General features: G+C 41.5%; 1 protein-coding gene across 5 annotated transcripts in view; it reads left to right on the top strand.

Annotated features, from left to right (window-relative positions):
• SLC10A7 (solute carrier family 10 member 7) overlaps nucleotides 1-21820 on the top strand; it is a 159905-nt gene that overhangs the window by 112125 nt on the left and 25960 nt on the right. For 4 of the 5 annotated variants that reach the window (XR_012764025.1, XM_075421088.1, XM_075421087.1 and 1 more), the window contains 3 exons: nucleotides 2032-2115; nucleotides 16921-17086; nucleotides 20606-20657. Coding sequence is in view for 4 of the 5 variants with exons in the window: in XM_075421088.1 (XP_075277203.1) it covers nucleotides 2032-2115; nucleotides 16921-17086; nucleotides 20606-20657 (302 nt within the window). In the remaining variant the exon portion in view is untranslated. Of the gene's footprint in view, nucleotides 1-2031; nucleotides 2116-16920; nucleotides 17087-20605; nucleotides 20658-20875; nucleotides 21708-21820 lie in introns of those variants that run through there. The other variant, XM_075421089.1, reaches the window with a different exon arrangement.

Here is a 21820-nt window from a genome sequence, read left to right as displayed (position 1 = left end):
AGTCCAAGTACAATTTGAAAAACTATGAATCTTTTAAAATTTCAGAAGCTCCTTACAAGAATTAAAACAACAAGGAGATCATGAGTGATATGGTGGAGTTTTCTGCTCTGCTTTCTGCAAGGAATCATGCAGAGTGCCCCGTGTCCCTTGGGAATGGAGTAGCTGTACTGCCTGACTTCAGGTGTTCATGTGGGTGATCTGAATCTTCCCCTGCAAGCCCTTACTTCTTCCTCTTGACTCCACAGGAAATTTAGGCTCCTTAATCTCAGTCTTTCACTTGCACCCTACTTGCAGACCAAAAGTCTCAGTGACATCATCTTCAGGTCCCCTCCAGCCATCTTCTGTGCCCATGCTGTTAAAATTGGAGGTGGTGGGGATGAGGTGCTGTAATTTATTAAATGGCCAAACTGAGTCTTATCTGATGTTGCTAGTTAAGGTAATGCATAGCAAACAGCCATATCCTGTACATTCTGCCCAAGGCTCTCTACCTAGAGTGTATTCAGAAAGTGGTGGGGTATGTTTAAAGAAAGAGTAGATCTGGACTGGGCCCACTCTCTTATACTCTAAGCTGGCCAAGCAGCACTCAGTGCCATGATTTCCTGGTGTCAGCAGTTAATTCCATTTTGTGTTGTTTCGCAGTTCTGATGCCATTTGTGTGCACCAAAAGCTCAGCTTGCGTACAGGCAGCCCTGTAGCTGGGTTTGCCGTTTTCCCAAGAAGTGCGTACACACATAAACCACTGCAAAAGTGGTATAACTGGCGTTTTCAAATCAGATTATTTTCTGTAGGTGAAGGTTGCAGTTGTACATTTCTGAATAAAATAAAATACTTCAGTGTGTGAAATTTCTGATTTTTCTATTCTTTGAATTTCTGAAGAATCAGGTTTTACGCCAAACCCATTTTTATGGCTGTATGTTGATTTTCCTAGGCAGAGTTGTAGGAGGTGACTCGATTCTGTGATCATTTTGTCTATCATGCCTGCACATAGCTTTGAAAGAAGATAAGTGTCAAAAGTATAATGTAATCTGAGTGCAATTTATGAAAATGACATGTATGAGAATGTTTTAGGAAATCAGCATCGTTTAGATGGAGCTGAAAAGATTCTGAATTCTGTCATCATTTTAAGGATCTTGGAAATGAAGTGCAAAATATAAAGTAATGTGGATCTGTGAAATCCTTGATGTTATGTCGTATCATGAAGCAAATGGATGTCTGCAGAAGCTCTAACAAGGCTATTTTGGTCATCTTACTATGTTATTTCTTAATGCATATTCTGTTGCTGTTAAAGATATGTTAAATTACATTAAATGAAACTTTTCAATGACCTAGCATAAAACAAGTCCAATCAGAGTGCAAACAATGCTGCATATTTTCCTAAGCATTCTGAAGTAGGTTGCAACAATCCCACTGACTGTGTGTGTTCAACTTTTCTACCTGCATCATTAAAAAAAACCACTTTTAGCATTTACAGTTGTAATTAAAGAGATCACCTATTGGAACACTAAGCCTGTCACAATTTAGTTGTTTTAATGAAACAATAGTTACATTGAGTAGACCTTTTTTAACATCATTGAAATAAAACGTGAATGTCATCACTATTATTTATTTATTGAAATAACTACACCAGTTTTTGTTGTTTGATGTTTGTAAGGTTAGTTGAGCTAACTGTTTAGTTAAGAAGATTCACTCCCTGTCTTTTTAGACTATTGTCCTACAAATGCTTATATAATCTACTTGACATATATGTGTAGCAGGGTTTCAATTAAATGAATATTGATGGATAGCAAGGTTTCAGTTAAATGAATATTGATGGAACTATTACCTTATAAAATAATCAACCAGAGATTGTTTTAGTTTTGTTATTGTGGGATACCAAATGCTTTATTGGGACTTAACAATTAAACATGTATGCACAGACTTCCAAGTTTTTAATCTGTAAAATTAAATGTATACTAACGTGTGATATCTATGTATGAAATCTGCAGATACTAAGAAAAAGTGCAATATTAATGCTATATTTTTATTTTGTAGCTTGGATCATCCTCCTCTGTGCCTTTTACATCTATATTCTCGCAGCTGTTTATGACTGTTGTAGTCCCCCTTATTATTGGACAGGTATGTCTTTTAAATATACATTCTTATTTAAAAAAATAAGATATAGAGAGCTGTCTTAAAGACAGACTGGCAACCTGATAAGCTGCCACATAGGAACAGCCTCAGGATAGTGAAGTCTAATATCAGAGAAAAGAGGCTACAGTGCTCCCTGGAGCCACATTGATCTTTGTTGAGATTGAGCATCTGTCCCTCACTTCCACAAACATACGCTACTGCATATCGAGAAGGGAGTTTGCGAGCATAAAGTGGGAAAAATGGCAACCCAGACTGTGAGAAATTCCAGCCTCATACAAATGAGCTAGGAGAATACTATATAGTCCTTATGCCACGTGCCCTTTGCCTGGATGATGAAGTTAAGTTCTCCCTATGCAGTATGTACTACTAATTACAAGAAGAAAAAATTCTCAACATTAAAAAACATATAAGGGCTAAGCAGTCAGAAGTTAAGAAATCATAAAATTAAGACTGCTCGACCCGTTTTGCGTATGCTATACAACAAGGGTTTTAATTGCACAATTGCGAGCTATTCTTTCTGTGTGACTCCTCTATCATTTGTTACACTGGTTGGAGGGTATTCATGGGATGAGCAGCTGTTCGATGTTTCATTTTATACTCATTGTTCATATTGTAACACAAGGCGTTATTTTTCATGGCGTGTGATAGATATCTTTCACTGGATGTAAAGATACTAATTGCAGTATAAGATTTGCTGTGCCACTTGTCTCTGTAGTATCTGTTTTTTTCACAGATGTTAATATTAATTACTTTTTTCTTCCACATCATGCTGGGAAATTGCTATATTAAGACCAAAAGTTGTCAGAAGTGTCCACTATTCTTGGACGCCAAATCCTCCGTAGCCTAATTCTTACATACTTGTAAGTATTCGTTGTTCTCAGGCATTTGGAATGCATGAAGGGAATAGCAGTGGGATTTACAGTTCATTCCCAAGGGGTACCGTTGCTGATTCTAGCATCCAGTTTAACTCAAGGTTCAGCTGGAAGTTTCTGAATTTTGTCAGCCCAAAGTAGACTTCAAAGTGCAAAACATAGTTAAAATGTAAGTGAATGAAAGTGAAGTCTATAAAGGAGTACCCTGGATAATAACTGTCACTGCCTGTGCTATGCAGAACAGCCAATCAGTCTTGTATCAAACTATGATTGCACATTTCAAAACTGGCGTGTTCTCTAACCTACCAAAGTCCTAGTGAAGTTTGTTTCATATGTGATCAAAAAGTCCCATTAAAGTCTAATAAGAAGATGAGCATGATGAGCATGACAGTAGCCACCAGCATCAGTACCTGCGTAACCTGGCTATAACCATACCATGTGGAAAATGGACATAACCTCTGTGTCCCTGAAGGCTATTGAATTGCTCACGTGCTTCGAGTTAAATGCCTAAGAATCTCCACATTAACTAGGACCACACAGGGTTGCTGATGATCCTACCTGTGTATCACATTCTTCTCGTCAAATTAAGTCTCCACCAAAAGTGGTCAAGCAAAAGTACTTGAATCCTCTCATCCTGAAAGGTCCAAAACCTGGAAGCTATTAGTGGGAAACCTTAGCTGGAAATTTCTAGGAAACAAATAGCATGGCAGCAGATGTAGCAATAAAGTAAGCTACAGTGATGGAGTATCAGCAATCTGTACTGCAATGTAATAAGTCTGAAGATAATGGTAGATTGCTAGACAAAGTGACTGCAAAATTTCAAGAGGACTTTTATCTATATATATAATGGCGTGTTACTTTGGAAAGATTTCACAAGAAATTGCTGTGTGAGCTAACTGGTGGAACTGGGGGTATTTTTGGCTGCACCAAATAATAAGGCTAAGTAATGTGAATTGCGTAGTAAGCATATGAAGTAATGGCTCTGAATGATCATAAGTTCAAAATCAGAAATGTGATGAGACTTAACTGAGAACAGATGTGATTTAGGAGTTCACATAAAGACAAAGAAAAAATAGAGAATCTTAAAGCTTGTATAACTCAATCACAGTTTTATTTAAGAGTTTGGTTTTTATAAATGCATTTCAACAAGAAATAGGGTGATTCTCCTTTGAAGGGGTTTGATGTAATTTCTGGAAATGAATGGTCAACAGAAGTAGCTCACATTTCTCTAAGCTTAAAGACTTTGTTTCTAAAATTATTGCACTTCATTATATCTATTTGGAGGATATGGAAGAGACGAAATGCTAAGGATAGCTGCAGATCAGAAATGCCAGGGGCGGTTTATGTTGATTGTCTTGATTAGGTAGAACTGTCAAAGTTAAACCAACCTGCCCAGGTAGGAATAGAAGATATTTTTGAAGGTGGATATCCAAAAATAACTTTCAGTAATCAAGAGAAAAACAATAAGCAAGAAAATAATTGGCACCAAAAGATACAGTGATAGGTCTGCTTGCCCTTCATCTGGAGGTGGCGTGGGTCCGTTCCAATTAAATGGGAAGTTGTGCCTTTAGTGCGTAGACCACTGCTCACTAGTTACTGAACTGTTGCACAACATGCGGCACAGCAACTTAACGCTGCTTTGTGAATCACAAGTTGCTCACTCTGGATTCCAGATGCATTAAGAGATAATGGCCTACAATCCAGGAATGATGGTGTTAGCAATTACTTCTAATTTATAATGTCATGCCCTCAGTGTTGATTCCTTACCATGCACAGTCATGCTGTTCAGCAGAAAAGTCGGTGGAAGAATGCGTGGTAAGGTTGCCTGATAACAAAGAGCTTGATTGGGAAAAAAACGAGCTTGGAACCTGCCTGCTTGGAGGATTGCTTCTCTTCAGCCTTCCTAACTCAGCTGTGATCAACAGAGACTTTAGGCTCAAACCACGTCAGCGTCAAACAGAAGAGGATGCTTAAAGCATTCTCCAAGGGCTTTATTTTCCTTTAAAAAAATCTCGCCTCTGGGAAAACCTGTGTTGCCTAAACGCTCATTTCCTGAGCAGGCTGCAGAGCTGGCTGTTTGAGCAGCCCCTGGGATATGAGCAAAGCAGACGAGAAGGTGCTTTTAGATTTGTTTTGGTTGGGGGTTTTTGTTTGCTTTATGGCAAAACTTATCAGGAGTTTCGGTTGCTTGGCTGACTTGTTAGAATTTTTAATGATGACTGGGATAAAGAAGTCTCAATAGTGTAATTGATGCTTATTTTCTACTGTTTCTCGAACAATTTTTCAGTGTGGTAAGACTGCTGTTGACAGGAGTCAAACACACTTTTCTAGCTGCTGACAATGAAATGTGTCAGGGGCTGCAGGTACAGGCTCTGCTCAGGGTGGTGGCTGCCATTTGTTAGGTAAAGAAAGAACTGTTAAAGGAGGAGGGAAATACTATGTTATCGGAAAGGCACTGAGTCGCAGAGATAGCAGGTACTGGTAGGTGGAGTTCAGTAAGGAGAATCACACTGTTCTTTGTCAGAGGTATGCAGGTTGTCTAATCCAAAAAAAACATTCTGGCCTGCATTCTTTGTGTCTACAGATGTGTTTTGCTGATTGACAGTATGATGTCACTCAAGTCAGTATTCATAGTGTAATACTGTATTTGTATTTATAGGCTAATGAGTAAGACCTCTCTGACAGAGGGTCTTGAATAGAGACATAATCTATGGTATTTTATAAAGATCTAATGTTCTATAAGCCTTGAAGATCTGTAGCGTGTAAGAGCTTCTTATTTGTGCACCACTCTTCTGTATGTCTAAGGGGAATTTGAGGATACTCGTTATACGATAAACATGGTAATAGGTATTTCACAGAAAAGATTTTTGAATTTGCTCTGGCAGCTTGAAGTTCTGATTATTTTTTTCCTGGGTAGCAGAGTTCTGATGAAGATTACTGCTCCTAAGCTGACGTGATTTTGCTAAAATAATTGTTTCCTTGTCTGTAGATGTTGGTAATACTTTTAGCCAGCAAAATGTAAGGTTTCGAGAAATGTCTAAGCAGTACCTTCATGACCAGTTATTAGATTTGGCTGAAGACTGTTGTTTCATTGCTTATTTTTTTCTTCTGAAGTGACAGATAACAGGAACAGTGAAAACCACTGCAATATTTCCTTTCCACTTTTTGCAGACTTTCTCCATTCTCTACACCTAAGTGCTTATGACAGACTTTTATTTTGTTTTATATTAAAGAGCGATTTATGATTAAATGTTAATGAAATAGAATTTTCACTGTGCTTTCATTATATTCTACTAGTTTGAACATTTTTCAAAGCAGCACACCAAAACCCACTGTTTTCTATGAATAAATAATAAAAAGCTTGTCTGTACATTATCATTCATGCATTCTGTAGTTGCCCCATCGGTAATTTGTCTGCGAGTGTAAAGTGGGTACTTCACATTAACAGACCTGAACTAAAGCTAAAATTGATGTTATGATTCTAAGTAGTTCTTCTTCCCAAATCTATAATATGAAGCTAGTTGTACAGAAATCCTTGCTGAATCTAGTCACACAAAAAAATCTTCATGTCCTACAAGTAAAGGTAAAGGATTTTACTTGCCTTCTGCATCATTGCCCAAAATGTTCCAGAGGAACCCTATCAGCATTTGCTTATAAACACAACTCTAAGAGTGCTATATTGCAATACAAGTTGTCAGTGAAATTGAAACTAAAAAGCATAGCAATGGGTTTATTTTTAAAGAATAAGAAATTAAAAGGGAAAGGTAGGTGGCAGTTGTTAAGGAGTGGAAGGTACTCTTCGCCTAAGCTTAATGTTAGTTTATAGTGGGTGGGTGGAGGAAGCGATAGTTAAAGAAACTGTTATAAAAAGAGAACAGTGTCAGATGCTTTTGTTCTTGTAACTTAAATCCACATGGAGGTAGCTCTGCTTTCTCTTCAAAGTCCAGGGTGGCTGCAGGGAGAAGGAGTGGTACCCTGGGAGATGAGCGCTTCTCGAAGCTTGTTACGGAAAACCGAGATGGCAGATAAACAGCCTTCAGACCACAGTTCGCTCCCTTCTGATACTTGACTCAGGGAACAGAATCCAGTCTCCACAGAAATACAAAATACGAAGAAAACATGTACCGCTGCTACAGGCTCTCAGTGTATTTTTACCATGTTGCACCTGTTTGTAAGGTTTTAGAGGAGCAGTTGTAAACTATCCCAAAATATGAAGGTTAATTTTCAAAATGGCCTCATGTGTGTTTTATAAAGCTTGCTTTGAAGGCATATGTGTGTCAGGAGCTATCTCTTGGGAGTAAACTGAGGGATATAAAGGAGTAAGATAGCTTTTAGGGGAGTTTGATAAGCTGGAGAAAGAAAACAGGATGATTGTGAAAAACGTTTTTTCCCAAACTGCAAAAATGGTTTGGGGTTGCTTTTTGTTGTGTGTTTTTTTTTTTCTTTACCATCTTCAGAAAAGAAATATTAGATTGCACACTCCAGAACATAAAGATGGATTTGACATTTGTTGATGTCCTAGAAGGTACAGAAAGGCGAGTGAACTGGTACAACGTTTGGGACTTTATAGCAGTATATAGGAACAGGTGAGAATGCGTGCCTTCTCACAGGTATGGTCCCTCTAAAATTGTTAGGACGGGGTCTGGCTGAAGTGAGATGAGCTCTGCTTTGGAAAAGGGTCTGTGCCAGACTCTTTTCAGCGGTGCCCAGCGACAGGACACGGGGCAACGGGCACGAACTAAAACACAGGAAGTTCTACCTGAATATGAGGAAGAACTTCTTCCCTCTGAGGGTGACAGAGCACTGGAACAGGCTGCCCAGGGAAGCTGTGGAGTCTCCTTCTCTGGAGATATTCAAGACCCGCCTGGACAAGGTCCTGTGCAGCCTGCTGTAGGTGACCCTGCTTCGGCAGGGGGGTTGGACTAGATGACCCACAGAGGTCCCTTCCAACCGCAAATATTCTGTGATTCTGTGATTTGGACTGCAATGCAGAACGTGGATATATGGAGGGTGGCTATGCTATAGACGCAGAATCACATCCGTGACATCTGTGAAGGATGTTGCATCTTATTTATGTCATTTATACAATCTGCATAATCTCCCTTACATTCCAGTATCTGATTCTTTTTACTGATTTTTCACAGTTGCTGTCATCTTAGTTCACTTTTTTCCCCAGTTTTTCCCCCTTTCATGTCCTCCAAGCTTCACTGAAGTAGTTCCCAATATTCCATGCAGTCTTCTTTCTTGGTTTGCCATCACTATATAAGAAGAGATATTGAGAAGTTACTGAACTATTGCAAATATCTAGCCTGACTTAAACTTTTCAAAAGAAAATTTTGCATTGCAGAGCTTATTCACAGAATCACAGAATCACAGAATATTTGCGGTTGGAAGGGACCTCTGTGGGTCATCTAGTCCAACCCTCCTGCCGAAGCAGGGTCACCTACAGCAGACTGCACAGGACCTTGTCCAGGCAGGTCTTGAATATCTCCAGAGAAGGAGACTCCACAGCCTCCCTGGGCAGCCTGTTCCAGTGCTCCATCACCCTCAGAGGGAAGAAGTTCTTCCTCATGTTCAGACGGAACTTCCTCTGCCTCAGTTTGTGCCCATTGCCCCTTGTCCTGTTGCTGGGCACTACTGAAAAGAGCTTGGCCCCATCCTCCTGACACCCACCCTTCAGATATTTATAAGCATTTATTAGGTCCCCTCGCAGCCTTCTCTTCTTCAGGCTGAACAAGCCCAGTTCCCTCAGCCTCTCCTCGTAGGACAGATGCTCCAGTCCCCTCACCATCCTTGTAGCCCTCTGCTGGACTCTCTCCAGTAGCTCTTCATCTCTCTTGAACTGGGGAGCCCAGAACTGGATAGAGTACTCCAGATGAGGCCTCACCAGGGCAGTGTAGAGGGGAAGGAGAACCTCCCTCGACCTGCTGGTCACACTCTTCTTGATGCACCCCAGGATCCCATTGGCTTTCTTGGCAGCCAGGGCACACTGCTGGCTCATGGTTAACCTGTCGTCCACCAGGACACCCAGGTCCCTCTCCGTAGAGCGGCTCTCCAGCAGGTCCACCCCGACCCTATACTGATGCATGGGGTTGTTCCTCCCCAGGTGCAGGACCCGGCATTTGCCTTTGTTGAACCTCATCAGGTTCCTCTCTGCCCAACTCTCCAGCCTGTCCAGGTCATGCTGAATGGCAGCACAGCCTGCCGGTGTGTCTACCACACCTCCCAGTTTGGTGTCATCAGCAAACTTGCTGAGGGTACATTCTAACTCTTCATCCAGGTCGTTGATGAAGAAGTTAAACAAGACTGGGCCCAGTACTGACCTCTGAGGAACACCACTAGTTAGCAGCCTCCAACTAGACTCAGTGCCGCTGATGACAACCCTCTGAGTTCTGCCATTCAGCCAGTTCTCAATCCACTTCACCGACCACTCATCCAGCCCACACTTCCTGAGCTTCCCTAGGAGGATATCGTGGGAGACTGTGTCGAAAGCCTTGCTGAAGTCGAGGTAGACAACATCCACGGCTCTCCCTTCGTCTACCCAGCCAGTCATGTCATCGTAGAAAGCTATTAGATTGGTCAGGCATTATTTCCCCTTAGTGAATCCATGCTGACTACTCCTGATAACCTTCTTTTCCTCCACTTGCTTGATGATGACTTTCAGGATAAGCTGCTCCATCACCTTTCCCGGGATGGAGGTGAGGCTGACCGGCCTGTAGTTCCCTGGGTCCTCCTTCTTGCCCTTTTTGAAGATTGGAGTGACATTGGCCTTTCTCCAGTCCTCGGGCACCTCTCCTGTCTTCCAGGACCTCTCAAAGATGATGGAGAGTGGCTCAGCAATGACATCCGCCAGCTCTCTCAGCACTCATGGGTGCATTCCATCGGGGCCCATGGATTTGTGGACGTCCAGATCGCTTAAGTGATCCCTCATGCAGTCCTCCTCGACCAAGGGAAAGTCGTCCTCTTTGTAGGCTTCCTCTCTTACCTCCGTGGCCTGGGATTCCCAAGGGCCTGCCTTGGCACTGAAGACTGAAGCAAAGAAGGCATTCAGTAGCTCTACCTTCTCCGCATCCTCCGTCACCAGGCCACCCGCCTCATTCAGTAGCGGCCCCACATTGTCCCTAGCCTTCCTTTTGCTGCTGATGTAGTTGAAGAAGCCCTTCTTGTTGTTTTTGACATCCCTTGCCAGCTTCAATTCCAGGTGGGCTTTGGCCTTCCTCGTCGCATCCCTGCACACTCTCACCACATTCCTGTACTCTTCCCAAGTGGCCTGCCCCTCTTTCCACATTCCATGGACCTTTCTCTTCTGCCTGATCTCTGCTAGAAGCTCCTTGTTTAACCATGCAGGTCTCCTTCCTCCTTTGCTCGATTTCTTTCTCAGGGGGATGCATTGCTCCTGTGCATGGAGGAAGTGTCGTTTAAAGAGCGACCAACACTCATGGACGCCCCTGCCTTCGAGAGCCCTGGCCCAAGGGATTCCTCCCAGTAGCTCCTTGAAGAGGGCAAAGTCAGCTCTCCTGAGGTCCAAGGTTTTCATCCTGCTTATCGCCCTGCTTCCTCCACGCAGGATCCTGAACTCGACCATTTCATGGTCACTGCAGCCGAGTCTACCTCCGACCTTCACATCCTCAGCCAGTCCCTCTTTGTTTGTTAACACAAGGTCCAGCAGCGCGCCTTTCCTTGTTGGTTCCTCCACCACTTGCATCAGAAAGTTATCATTGATGCTCTGTAGGAACCTCCTGGATTGCGCCTGCCTAGCTGTATGGTCTTCCCAGCTGATGTCAGGGTGGTTGAAGTCCCCCATGAGAACCAGGGCCTGGGACTGTGAGGCTGCTTGCAGCTGCCTGTAGAAGGCCTCATCAACCTCCTCCTCCTGGTCAGGTGGCCTGTAGTACACACCCACCATAATGTCACCCTTATGAGCCTGTCCCTTAATTCTAACCCACAAGCTCTCAACTCGTTCCTCATTTGCCTCCAGGCCAAGCTCAATGCATTCTACTTGCTCCCTCACATATAGAGCAACTCCCCCACCTCTCCTTGTTGGTCTGTCTTTCCTAAAGAGTCTGTAGCCATCTATGACAGCATGCCAGTCATGCGAGCTGTCCCACCACGTTTCTGTGATGGCGACCAAGTCGTAGCCGTCCTGCTGTGTAATGGCTTCCAGCTCCTCCTGTTTATTGCCCATGCTACGTGCTTTGGTGTAGACACACTTGAGCTGGGCTGTCAATCTCACCCCTGGCCTTGGCACGCCAAGCCTAGGCTCATCCCTAGTGAGCTGGGCGATGTCCCCTTCCCCCTTCGAACCTAGTTTAAAGCCCTCTCAATGAGCCCCGCCAGCTCGTGACCAAGAATCCTTTTTCCCCTTTGAGATAGCTGAGTTCCACCTGTCGCCAGCAGGCCCGGTGCTGTGTACACCTCCCCGTGATCAAAGAAGCCAAAATTGGACCGATGGCACCAGTCCCTGAGCCACCTGTTAACCAGGTGAGTTTTCCTGCCCCTTTCAGTGCTGTTCCCTGCCACTGATGGGATGGAGGAAAACACCACCTGCGCCCCTGATCCCTCAACCAGTCGCCCCAATGCCCTGAAGTCCCTTTTGATGGCCTTGGGACTTCTTTCTGCTATCTCGTCCCCGCCAACCTGCATTACCAAGAGGGGGTAATAATCAGAAGGCTGCACCAGACCAGGGAGTTTCTTAGCAACATCCCTAACCTGGGCCGCAGGGAGGCAGCAGACTTCCCTGTGGGATGGGTCCGGTCGGCAGATCGGGCCCTCTGTCCCCCTCAGAAGGGAATCACCTATGACAATGACCCTCCTTTTTTTCTTAGCCAAGGCAGTTGTAATACGTGGGGCTGTCTGACTCGTTCTAGGCAACCCCCTGGATGGAGCTTCACCTTCACCCACATCCTCTGTGGCCAGTCCCTCACATTCCAGAGCCCCATATCTGTTGCTTAAGGGCAACTGGGCAGGTGAGGGAGGCCGGGGGGAGATTTGCTTGCCAGCTTATTGCAAAGGTCTGTTACTATAAGTAGTAATGATATTAGTTAAGAATGAGTTAGGAATGTTACCTTACAAGATGAAGTAAAATAAGGTAAGTGCTGCATTTAGGTATAGGGATAATCCAGTGTAGTTTCAGCTTGTTTCCTTGTGTGTTTCAACACAAGGAAAAGTGGCTTGCATTTCTTTGTTGAAATGGTAAAGCCCCAGTACTTTATTCCAGGTATTTAGAAGTACATACTAATACATAATAAACCAGAGGAGCAGAAGTGCAGTAAAAACATTGTTTATTCTGTTAAAGATTAAATCAGTCCCAAAGAGTTGATAGAGTCAGGAAAAATCTACTTTGTGTAATGATGTAAATACTAAGAGATACTCTTGTGTGTAGAATGGAAACAGAAAAATTGACTTCATAACCATTTCCCCTGTTTTTTTTTTTTTCACTTTATGGGTTTAAAAAGAAATTAAGTTGAAGATCTAGATAATTTTTAAAAGATGTGCTGCATTACAAATGTCAGAAATTATTACATTCTGTATACATGTGGGGAGCTCCTTGCCATATTTAGTTCAATTAATAATGAACATTAATGAATTAAATTGTTTATTGCATTTTTTATCTCGTATGTCCAGCACTTGAATAGGCAGGTGGAAACAGTCTAGCTGTATTTTGCTGGCAAATTTCTCTGGGTGTACATTGTGACTGTTACCAAGGTACCATTAGATAAGTGCATTGTTTTCCTATAATATTATCTTCTGCTATTTTCATGTATGATGTTATAACAGATGAGCTTTATTTACCCGCTTTCCTGGAATACTAGATCAGGTTTCTTTGTACAGGGGATGTTAAGTGAATTAAGCACGTGAGCAGTTAGCCCGTTTGCTTAGGGTGGTTGGTGTTGAGACAGGGAGGTCATGGCAGGATACAGAGCGGTCTGGAGGAAAAATACTCTGGATGTAACCATTCCAGTAGAAGAACAGAATTGAAATGGGGACACTAGTGTTAATTCATGTGTAATTACATTCCTTTGTTGTTAAAAATTATATCCTGGATGAGAGGGAAGTTTGAGCCTGGAACTGTCTTTTGAAGGAAATTTGAGCTGATGTCTTTCCAAAAAACCTTTGGAGATTGCCAGGGTGTAGTCACCAGGAGGTAGTTGCCTGATGGACATGTTTATGTTCTTTTATCATCTAACTTTTCTGTGAGTTTATCAGCGTCTTCCATCATGCAGGTTATTTATACAATACCACCTATTACAAAGTTTTGCTTCTCTTCCTCTCTTCCCTCCACTAAACCACAGTTTGAGGGAAGAATTCGCAATGCCTGCTCCTTGAGGCTGGCATTTAAATCTGCACAAAAATCTTTGCCGTTCATTGTGCTTAATGTGATCACTGTCATAGGGCCAGAGGTCACAAACCCCTCCTGGCAGACGTAATTCTGCAGGAGTCTCAGTAGGGATATGGGTTGCAAGGCCTTTGTGCCTTGAGATTTGTACCTTAAAAAATTGTGCATGCATTTGATGCCACATGGTAGCGTCCTGCAGCGTTTCCCCCTGTAAAGTACATTTTAAAGTGCTTTTATGTTTCAAAATGATTATTCTTCCTTCCAACATCTCTGCCTCCTTCTCTCCACTCCCCCAAGCTGTTGTTTTTAACTACATTTTTTAATGTGAGGAATTCCCTTTCACTAGGAACTGTGAAATTATTGCATCTGAAGAGTACGCCCCTTTTTGCTCTTTTCCATCAGTGTGCCAGTCTGATGCATCCATTCTGCATGTCAGTCGTTCACATTTCTACCCCAGGCTGTAAGTTCATCTTTTCACTGGAGCATCAGTTCAGACTTTTTCTCAACTGCTTGTTTCTCCAGTGCTTGTCCCTCCCTTGTCCCCAGCTATGCTGGTATGTACTTCAAAATGCTGGACTTTGTCATTTCAACTAAGAAGTGGCACACGGTACAGTGCCTGAGTCTGGTGTCCTTCATACAGGCCATAACATGCAAAAATTATTGTCTTAGCTTTTGCTGTGTATGCAGACAAATGAAGCTTAATATCTCTGCCCAGGCTCCGAATTACATATGAGATTATTTAATCATTTCGATCTGTGTTGCTCATGGCTTTTCGACCTCTGTTCAGCTTCCTTTCAGAGAGTGCTGGCACCACAGAACAACAGGGTTCACTGGCCAGCTGGCTCTGTACTTTATTGTGTGTTGTCTTTATTGCATTTGTGGGATTTATCATTATTTCATTATAAATCTTCACAATTTTTTAAAGTCCTGTGTTAACCCTGGAAAGTTATAGAATTGGGTTAAGAATTAAAAGGCTTTCAAAGCATCCTTGTCCTGACACAACTCTGCAGGGCATGAATAAGTAACAAGTGGACTGTTTCTCAGTCAAAATGAATCAGCTGACATGAGCTTCCCTGTGAAAAATCTAGTTGAGTTTTTACAGATACCTGTACGGTTATATTTCTCCCCTCTTAAGTTATACAAGAATTTAGATTACCTTGCATCAATGATCATAGGCTGAGTTGACCTCTGAAATACTAGATCTTCTGGAACCTTGTGAGAAGATCAAAATATATGGGATCCCATGTTAGAGAGGATGTATTTTGTCTGGGTTTTTACAGTATACATTTAGCACGACACTGGGTTGATTAGATGATTTCCTGAAGCCACATTCTAGTTCTTCAGGGTCTGACTATGCCATTTTTTTAAAAAATACAGTGTGCAGTAAGAAGCTGTACTGGTATTTATGATTGTTGATTCACATGAAATCTAGACTAGATAGAGGTAGATATTTAAAGAAGATATCAGCTGATGGAAGATTTTGAGGAAATACTGCTTAAAATTTCATTTTTAAAATGTTTTTTTTCTCTTATGTGTCAGTCCATGATAAATATGTGCATAAAGTTATTATTGTCATGTATGTTATAATTATACCTGTACACACATTAAGTTACAGTTTACGTAATAAATACCTCCAGTATAAGCTGTACTGTGGCATAATTAACCATCACTTTTCTTTTTCAACATCTCGTTACTTTCAGTATACATCTTCTGGAAGGACTGTAAATAAATAGGTGGTCTTAAGTAGCTTTTCTTTTTCCCCAGACTGACCTTAATTTAGGGGATGATAGGATCTTTTTTTTAAACTTCCTTGGAAGACACTCACTTTAGCAGTGACAAACTTTGCTTTTTGCTTCTGGTAATTACAGACTCCCAAACGTGCTCGGATGAGACAAATCTGGTCTTCCTGTTTGATGTCTTTCGCACTGCGCACTCTATGTCTTCACTCAGCTTTCTTGTCTCTCTTTCATCAATGCAGTGTCTTATTCCTGCCCGGTGGCTTGTAAGGAGGTGGCTGAAGGAGATCCGTTGAATGCTTTTTTAGGAGTTTGGCCATATATTCTGAGTTGTGTTCTCTCTTTAAGATCTGGCAAGTGTGAAATTTTGAAGTCGAGTGTTTTCACTGGGTTGTTGAGAATTCCCTTACATGGTTTCCTGTAAATCTGTTATTTTTCGTCAGCAGGAAGCTTAGAAGTGCTGGGAGGTAAGCGCTGGTCTTCAGCCTGCTTAGCTTTGCGTGAACCTCATGTGCCATATTTTTAGTATGTGCCCTGCGACGTGGTCGATGAAGTCTGTTTGCTGTGGTCACTGGGATAGCTGCTTCCAGGACTTCCCTATTGAGAGGCTTGCAAACAAGCTGGGAAGGCAGTGAGGAAAACTGACAGCTGTGAGGTCAATCCCGCAGCTTTGGCAGTTAGTGTGTGAAAAGGTCCTATGGTAGCATTGGTGACGATGCTTTGGTATTAATCTTGAATACATCTAAAATGTTCTGTATTATTAAACCAATAGTGGTGATGTTTGTTAATGGTACCACTGTGGGAAGGTAACAAGACGCCTTTAGAGCCCTCTGGTAGAAGTGTTTCAGGATCTCATGCTATTATTTCTGAAAGCGCATGGTAACAGAGAACATTGGGAGGTCTCAGGACAAATTAGTGATTGCTGAAAAATTAACACAAGTTAGAGCTGTATGATAAAAGCATTAAAAATTTTTTTTCAAACCATATAAAGTAAAGAGAAAAGCTAAAAGTGACTCCCCAGGCAGGGCTGAAATAGATGCATTGTATGTGCTGAGGCTTAGTCCTGTAGTATTTGGCATAATTTGAAAGTTGAAGTTACTTTAAAATTTATAGTTGTTTCTAAAAAATTCTTGAAAAACAACTTCAGATTCTGTTTCCTGGAAGTGCAAAAGTTCCGTAAAGTACAGTAGGTTTCCTTGTTTTCATGTGTTAATTCTGGTATTCTAAAAGCATGCAAATGTTATTTGTCTTTGGATTTACAAAAACTCTAGATATTCAGAGTTTGAATTATTTAAAGTCCCACAACACATGCACTTTTGCTTTTCAAGCTTGAGTTATAATTTAATTAAAAACTTCTGGTGCATTGCTAGCTATTTAAATATTAAAATGTTCCATGGATCACTTTCGATTATCTACCATCATGAAATTCCTGAAGATGTCAGATTTTTAAGATTCCCAAAGTTGCACTTGGAATTGTCTGTTGATGCAAAGGGGACTGTGATAATTACATACATCCATTAGTATCAGCAGAGGAGATAAACTTTGGGGAGGCTTAATGGGCATGTCTCGGTGACAGCTAGCAAAGAACATTTGGCATGATTAAGGATGGATTTGAACGTACTTGAAAATATACTCTCATTATGGACGCCCAGTGGAAGTTGCACTACAAATGTTAAATTCCCCAGAAGAAGAGTTGTGTGGCAGGGAAGCTTTGAAATCCACTGTGGCCGTCATCCAAATTACTCTCTTCTCTTTGTGTGTTTCCACTGTCAGATTCACTTTGTGACGCCCAACTTGGCTCCCTGCATCTTTGAAAAGAGGCAACCTGTTGGTTTCTGTGTTTCAGATTGTCCGAAGATACATCAAGGACTGGCTTGAAAGGAAGAAGCCTCCATTTGGCGCTATCAGCAGCTGTGTGCTCCTGATGATCATCTACACAACATTCTGTGATACTTTTGCCAATCCAAATATTGACCTTGATAAATTTAGCTTGATTGTGATAGTGTTCATAAGTAAGTTCAGCATTAAAGCATCTCTTTTATCTGTTTCAGGTGTGTAATGAGCTATAGGTACTGGAAGGGGTGGGTCTGTGGGGGTGTTGGCATGGGGCTCGAGCTTTTACTTTTGGTGCGTCTAGTAAACCAGATTTCCAGACTTCTTAGAGGCTGGATGCTTTTAAGGGATTGAGTAAGCATTTAGAGGGGGATGGACTCTGCTGTTTAGGTGGGCCTGAGATTGCTCAGTGGTCCTTCCTTTCTAAGGAAGCACGATATTACTTTCTAAGAGTTTATGACCATTCTGATTTGGCTTTTTTGTTATTAAACAACCATAAATGCACACACGTTGCATTCCAAACAGAAAGGAAAGATGTGGGTTTGAGCTGTTACTCAAAAGCACCGTTAGAACTTTTATGTAGTTCTTCCTTACTGTATTATAAACCTAGAAACTAGTTGGGAGTTCGAATTTGTTGATACATTTCTGTGGATGAACACATTTCTTGCAGAAGCACTCTAGTCATTCAGCCTTAAATAACACGCACATGAGAATAGGCTGCTGGTATTCTTGCCATCAGTTAAAAATACACTTGCAGTGTTGTGGCTTAACCCCAGCTGGCGACTAAGCACCAGACAGCCGCTTGCTCACTCCCCTGTGGGATGGGGAGGAGAATGGGAAAAAGTAAAAACTCATGGGCTGACATAAGGACAGTTCAATAGGAAAGCAAGAGGAAGAGATGATGATAATAATATATATACAAAATAAGTGATGCACAAATGCATTTGTTTACCACCGGGTGAACGACAGCCAGCCCGTCCGCAAGCAATGATTGCTGTCCCCCAGCCAACTCCCCCCAGCTTATATACTGAGCATAACATCATACAGAATAAAATATCCCTCTGGCCAGTTTGGGTCAGCTGTCCCAGCGGTGTCCCCCCTTAGCTTCCTGTCCACCTGACAGGCCAGGCCAGTTTGAGAAGCTGAAAATTCCTTGACTGCCTAGAAACAACTAGAAACATCAGTATGTTATCAACGTTATCTTCATCCCAAATTCACACAGTGCTACACCAGCAACCAGAAAGAAAATTGACTCTATCCCACCCGAAACCAGGACATGCAGATCGCTGCCTCCCCGGGAGAGGCAATGGTATGCAGGCACTGTCTCCTCTCCCAGTAAGGAATTCCCATCTTGCTTCAGGCTGTCTAGAGACAGGAGTTTCAGTTTGCTTCAGGGACAGGTAACTGCAGTATACTACAGTATAAATCACATCTCATACACTCTAAAACTGTTAGATGATGTACTGATTTCTTGAAATCTACCTTGAAATGTGTGTATGTGGACATTTCTGTCTAATAAAAATAACATATCTTCTATAAATCCAACCTCCACTAAAGTCAGTAGGAATTTTGCTCCTGCCTTTTGTGGGTCATTTCATATTCTATTCCAATTGTGGCAGGTTTTTGGATTATGAAATGCTACACATGTAAAATACTATATGGAATTATAAATGGTGCTGTATAAATTATTCTGAAGGCAAAGAAGGAGGAAGCCATGCTAGGGAGCTTTTTTCCAAATGGAGGAAATACTTGTTTGTCTAGGCACCTGAGAAAGAATGCATCCTCGATGCACGTAAATCAGTGCAGAGTTGTCAGCAAATAAGAGGGATATGGAAATGTTCAACTTTGACTTAACATGTAGAGAAACTCAGAATGAGGTAATTTTATGTTACTGTGCTGACCGCTACTTTGAAAAAAAGGTCTTTTTTAGTTTAAAAGGCGTGTTCTTCCTGGAACAGTTGGTGTAGAGTGGTTGCTTTCATAGCCTTTCTTGTCCTTTCTTTTATTTCTCTGGGAGACAATTCTGCATTTGTGCCATGTGTAATTATATATACTGCTTGCAATGCAATACACTGAAAATCATTATATATACATTTTTATTGCCAGTGTGCTTAACTGGAGTTTCTTAGTAAGAATATTAGCATAAGCATTGAAACTGCTCAGAACATACTAGGCATTTGTTTCTTTCTGAAATATTTATAAAACCAAAAACCAAGGAAGTTGTGGAGATGGATATGCACATTGTATTCTAGAAAAAGTTTCTGTACTGCCATTGGATCTGTTGGCTGGATGTGTGTGTTGTGTTATATGAGGACGTGAAGTTAGCAAAAGGAGTTTGAGATGAAACTGCATTTATTATTCTACTGATTAATGTTTTTATATAATTTTTATATTAATATTCTAGCCACAGCAGAATATGCACAAAGGATAATTGGTAGCAACACATGCTTATTGCTTTACAGAATTATACGTATTAAGGGATTTTTTTTTTCCTGTGCATATTAAATTAATGCACTTAGTTGCAGAAAAATTGTAATTCAGGAACAATGGATTGCTTACTTAGCTCATGAAGGAAGAACTAAGTGCATGCTGAGGCGACATTTATACATCCTAGGAAATGTATGCAAGAGAATGGAAAATGTCACTGGTAATAGCTAATATCACTGCTACGTTGCCCAGTTGTAAACTGGGGTTAAATCAAATGTATTGTCTTGGCTTGCACTACCCTATGGGACACATTAGCCTTATTGCATCCACAAGTTTTGTGAGGAAGAGCCACCCCAGATTCTGCTGCAAGTAAAAGCCCTTCTCCCATAACTCACAAACCCCCAGAAAAGGTCTGTGCAGGTCACTGGGTTTCTCCTCCAGCTCTGTGGGGAGTTCTGTGCTCTGGCCTGATGCTCGGTATCTGCAGTCCCAGCAGCTATTCAGGGCACAGCGGAGAAGGCGCCTGCTTCTCCCCACATCTCTGCAAACCAAGAGTGGCCTCTGTGCATCCCCCAACCCCTGGGGGGGTCAGGAGAGCTGGCAGAGGGGAGAGGTCCTCTCAGGATGCTCAAAAACCCTCCACACTTACAAAGCTGACTGAGCTTGAACGAAAGCTGTTTTATCTGATGTACACTGCCCAGTTCAGGAATTAGCCTTTCTCTAAGAGAGAAATTAAAGAGAGAATTAAAGCATCTGTGATGATCTTGCCTTAACAGTGATCATTCATCAGGAGACTAATATACCCAGTGTGTGAGAATATTTGTTGTGATAATGCTTACACATTGTATTTTCTCCTGTTAAATAGAAAGGGACTAAATTTAAATACTTGGCAGCCAAAGCATGTCTGAGAGATTTTATATTGTCAACCCAATAAGCAAAACTAGTGCAAACAGATGTGCAGCATGCAGTGGTAAACTTTCCTGCCATTCATCGTGTCAAGAAATACTTCATTTAGAAGAGTTACCTCAGGAAGAATTTGTGTAGCCATGGTATTAGCTCTGGTTTTCTTGGATGTAGTGAGATGTGTTGTTCTTCCAGGCATGCTTGTCTTTAAAGGTTGTCTGTCACTGGATTTCTCTGGATAGACTTGGTCCAACCTAGCTTCTGACCTGTTGTATGGGGGCAAAATGCACGTACGCAGCAATTGCAGAGATTTAAGTGATCTTTACTTCTGTGATCTCAAGTCTAACTGTAACTTGTTTCTCTTTCAGTATTTTCTGTTCAGATGAGCTTCATGTTTTTGACTTTCCTCTTCTCTACAAGGTATTTGAATGTGCTGAATCAGAATCTTTGAATATTTGTTTTGTGTGAAATCTCTGGTTTGGGTGATACAGTTTATGCAAATGTGTAAGGGCAGTTTCTGAATAAGGGTGACCTCATTTTGGTATTTCATATTGTCCTTACTGCACTTTCTCTGTTAGAGGTTCATAGGCTAAGAGAGCAGGACCTGAATACTGTCCTTTCTTGTGTGTTAATTACAGAGTTGTTAAATCTCAATCAATCACTGCTATACCTCATCCACTGAAAAAAATGGATTTGCACAGATGTCACTGAAGGTATAATTTGCCCTGCAGACATGCTGATGACATATGAGAGAGAGAACTCAGTTTGACTTTTTACATCTCAAGATACATTTGCTGGGCTGGCAATTCACTCTTTTTTGTATATGTCAAATGTGTTATGTTTATATGGTGATTCTTAAAAGACAGTTGTCTTGAACTAATGTTTTGTAGAGCTCTATTTTTTATTTTTAAATATCAACCAGGAAGAACAGTTATACATTCACTTCTCAAAAAATGGTACCATGGGAATGGTGTTAGCCAGTGGCTTAGTGCATCACTTGAGCTGGTCAGAGTATCCACCACTGTCCTCTCCCTTAGGCTTACTGGAGTATTTTTCTTAGCAGCACTCTGCTGAATGGGAAGTGCAACAATACAGCAGATTCCAGACATATGCTTTATATAAATTACACAATATCCATAAGGGAGAATCGCAAAGAAGGGTGCAATGAGCTACTTATGCTTTTTTAGTGCAACAAGAAAATTTCTCTGTGACAGGATCATACTCTGATCTGAGAAAGCATTTTGAAATAACATTTCAACTACTAGACCTAACCTGGGGGAAAGATATGTCCCCACTGTAAAATCTAAAATGCCTTAAGTAGTAGTCAACGCAGTATGGTAAATACTTAGAATCTCATAAAATGCCTCCTGATTTGGACCAAAAGGTGATCCATTGGCCAGTCATATACCTCTCTCTGTATGTCATTTTTCCATCCTTCCTGGCCTTACTCCCAGTATGTAAACCCTTATATGCGTGTTTTCTCTGAAGTGGAAGATAAACTACGTGTTCTAAGCAGTGTTCATAGTGTAGACTGAATATGCTCTCTAAATTGAGCATTTTGTTAACATTTCATGCTAGGAGAA

The sequence above is a fragment of the Opisthocomus hoazin genome, chromosome 5 (assembly GCF_030867145.1).
Source record: "Opisthocomus hoazin isolate bOpiHoa1 chromosome 5, bOpiHoa1.hap1, whole genome shotgun sequence".
NCBI lineage: Eukaryota > Metazoa > Chordata > Aves > Opisthocomiformes > Opisthocomidae > Opisthocomus > Opisthocomus hoazin.
This window is presented reverse-complemented; position numbering and strand designations above follow the sequence as displayed.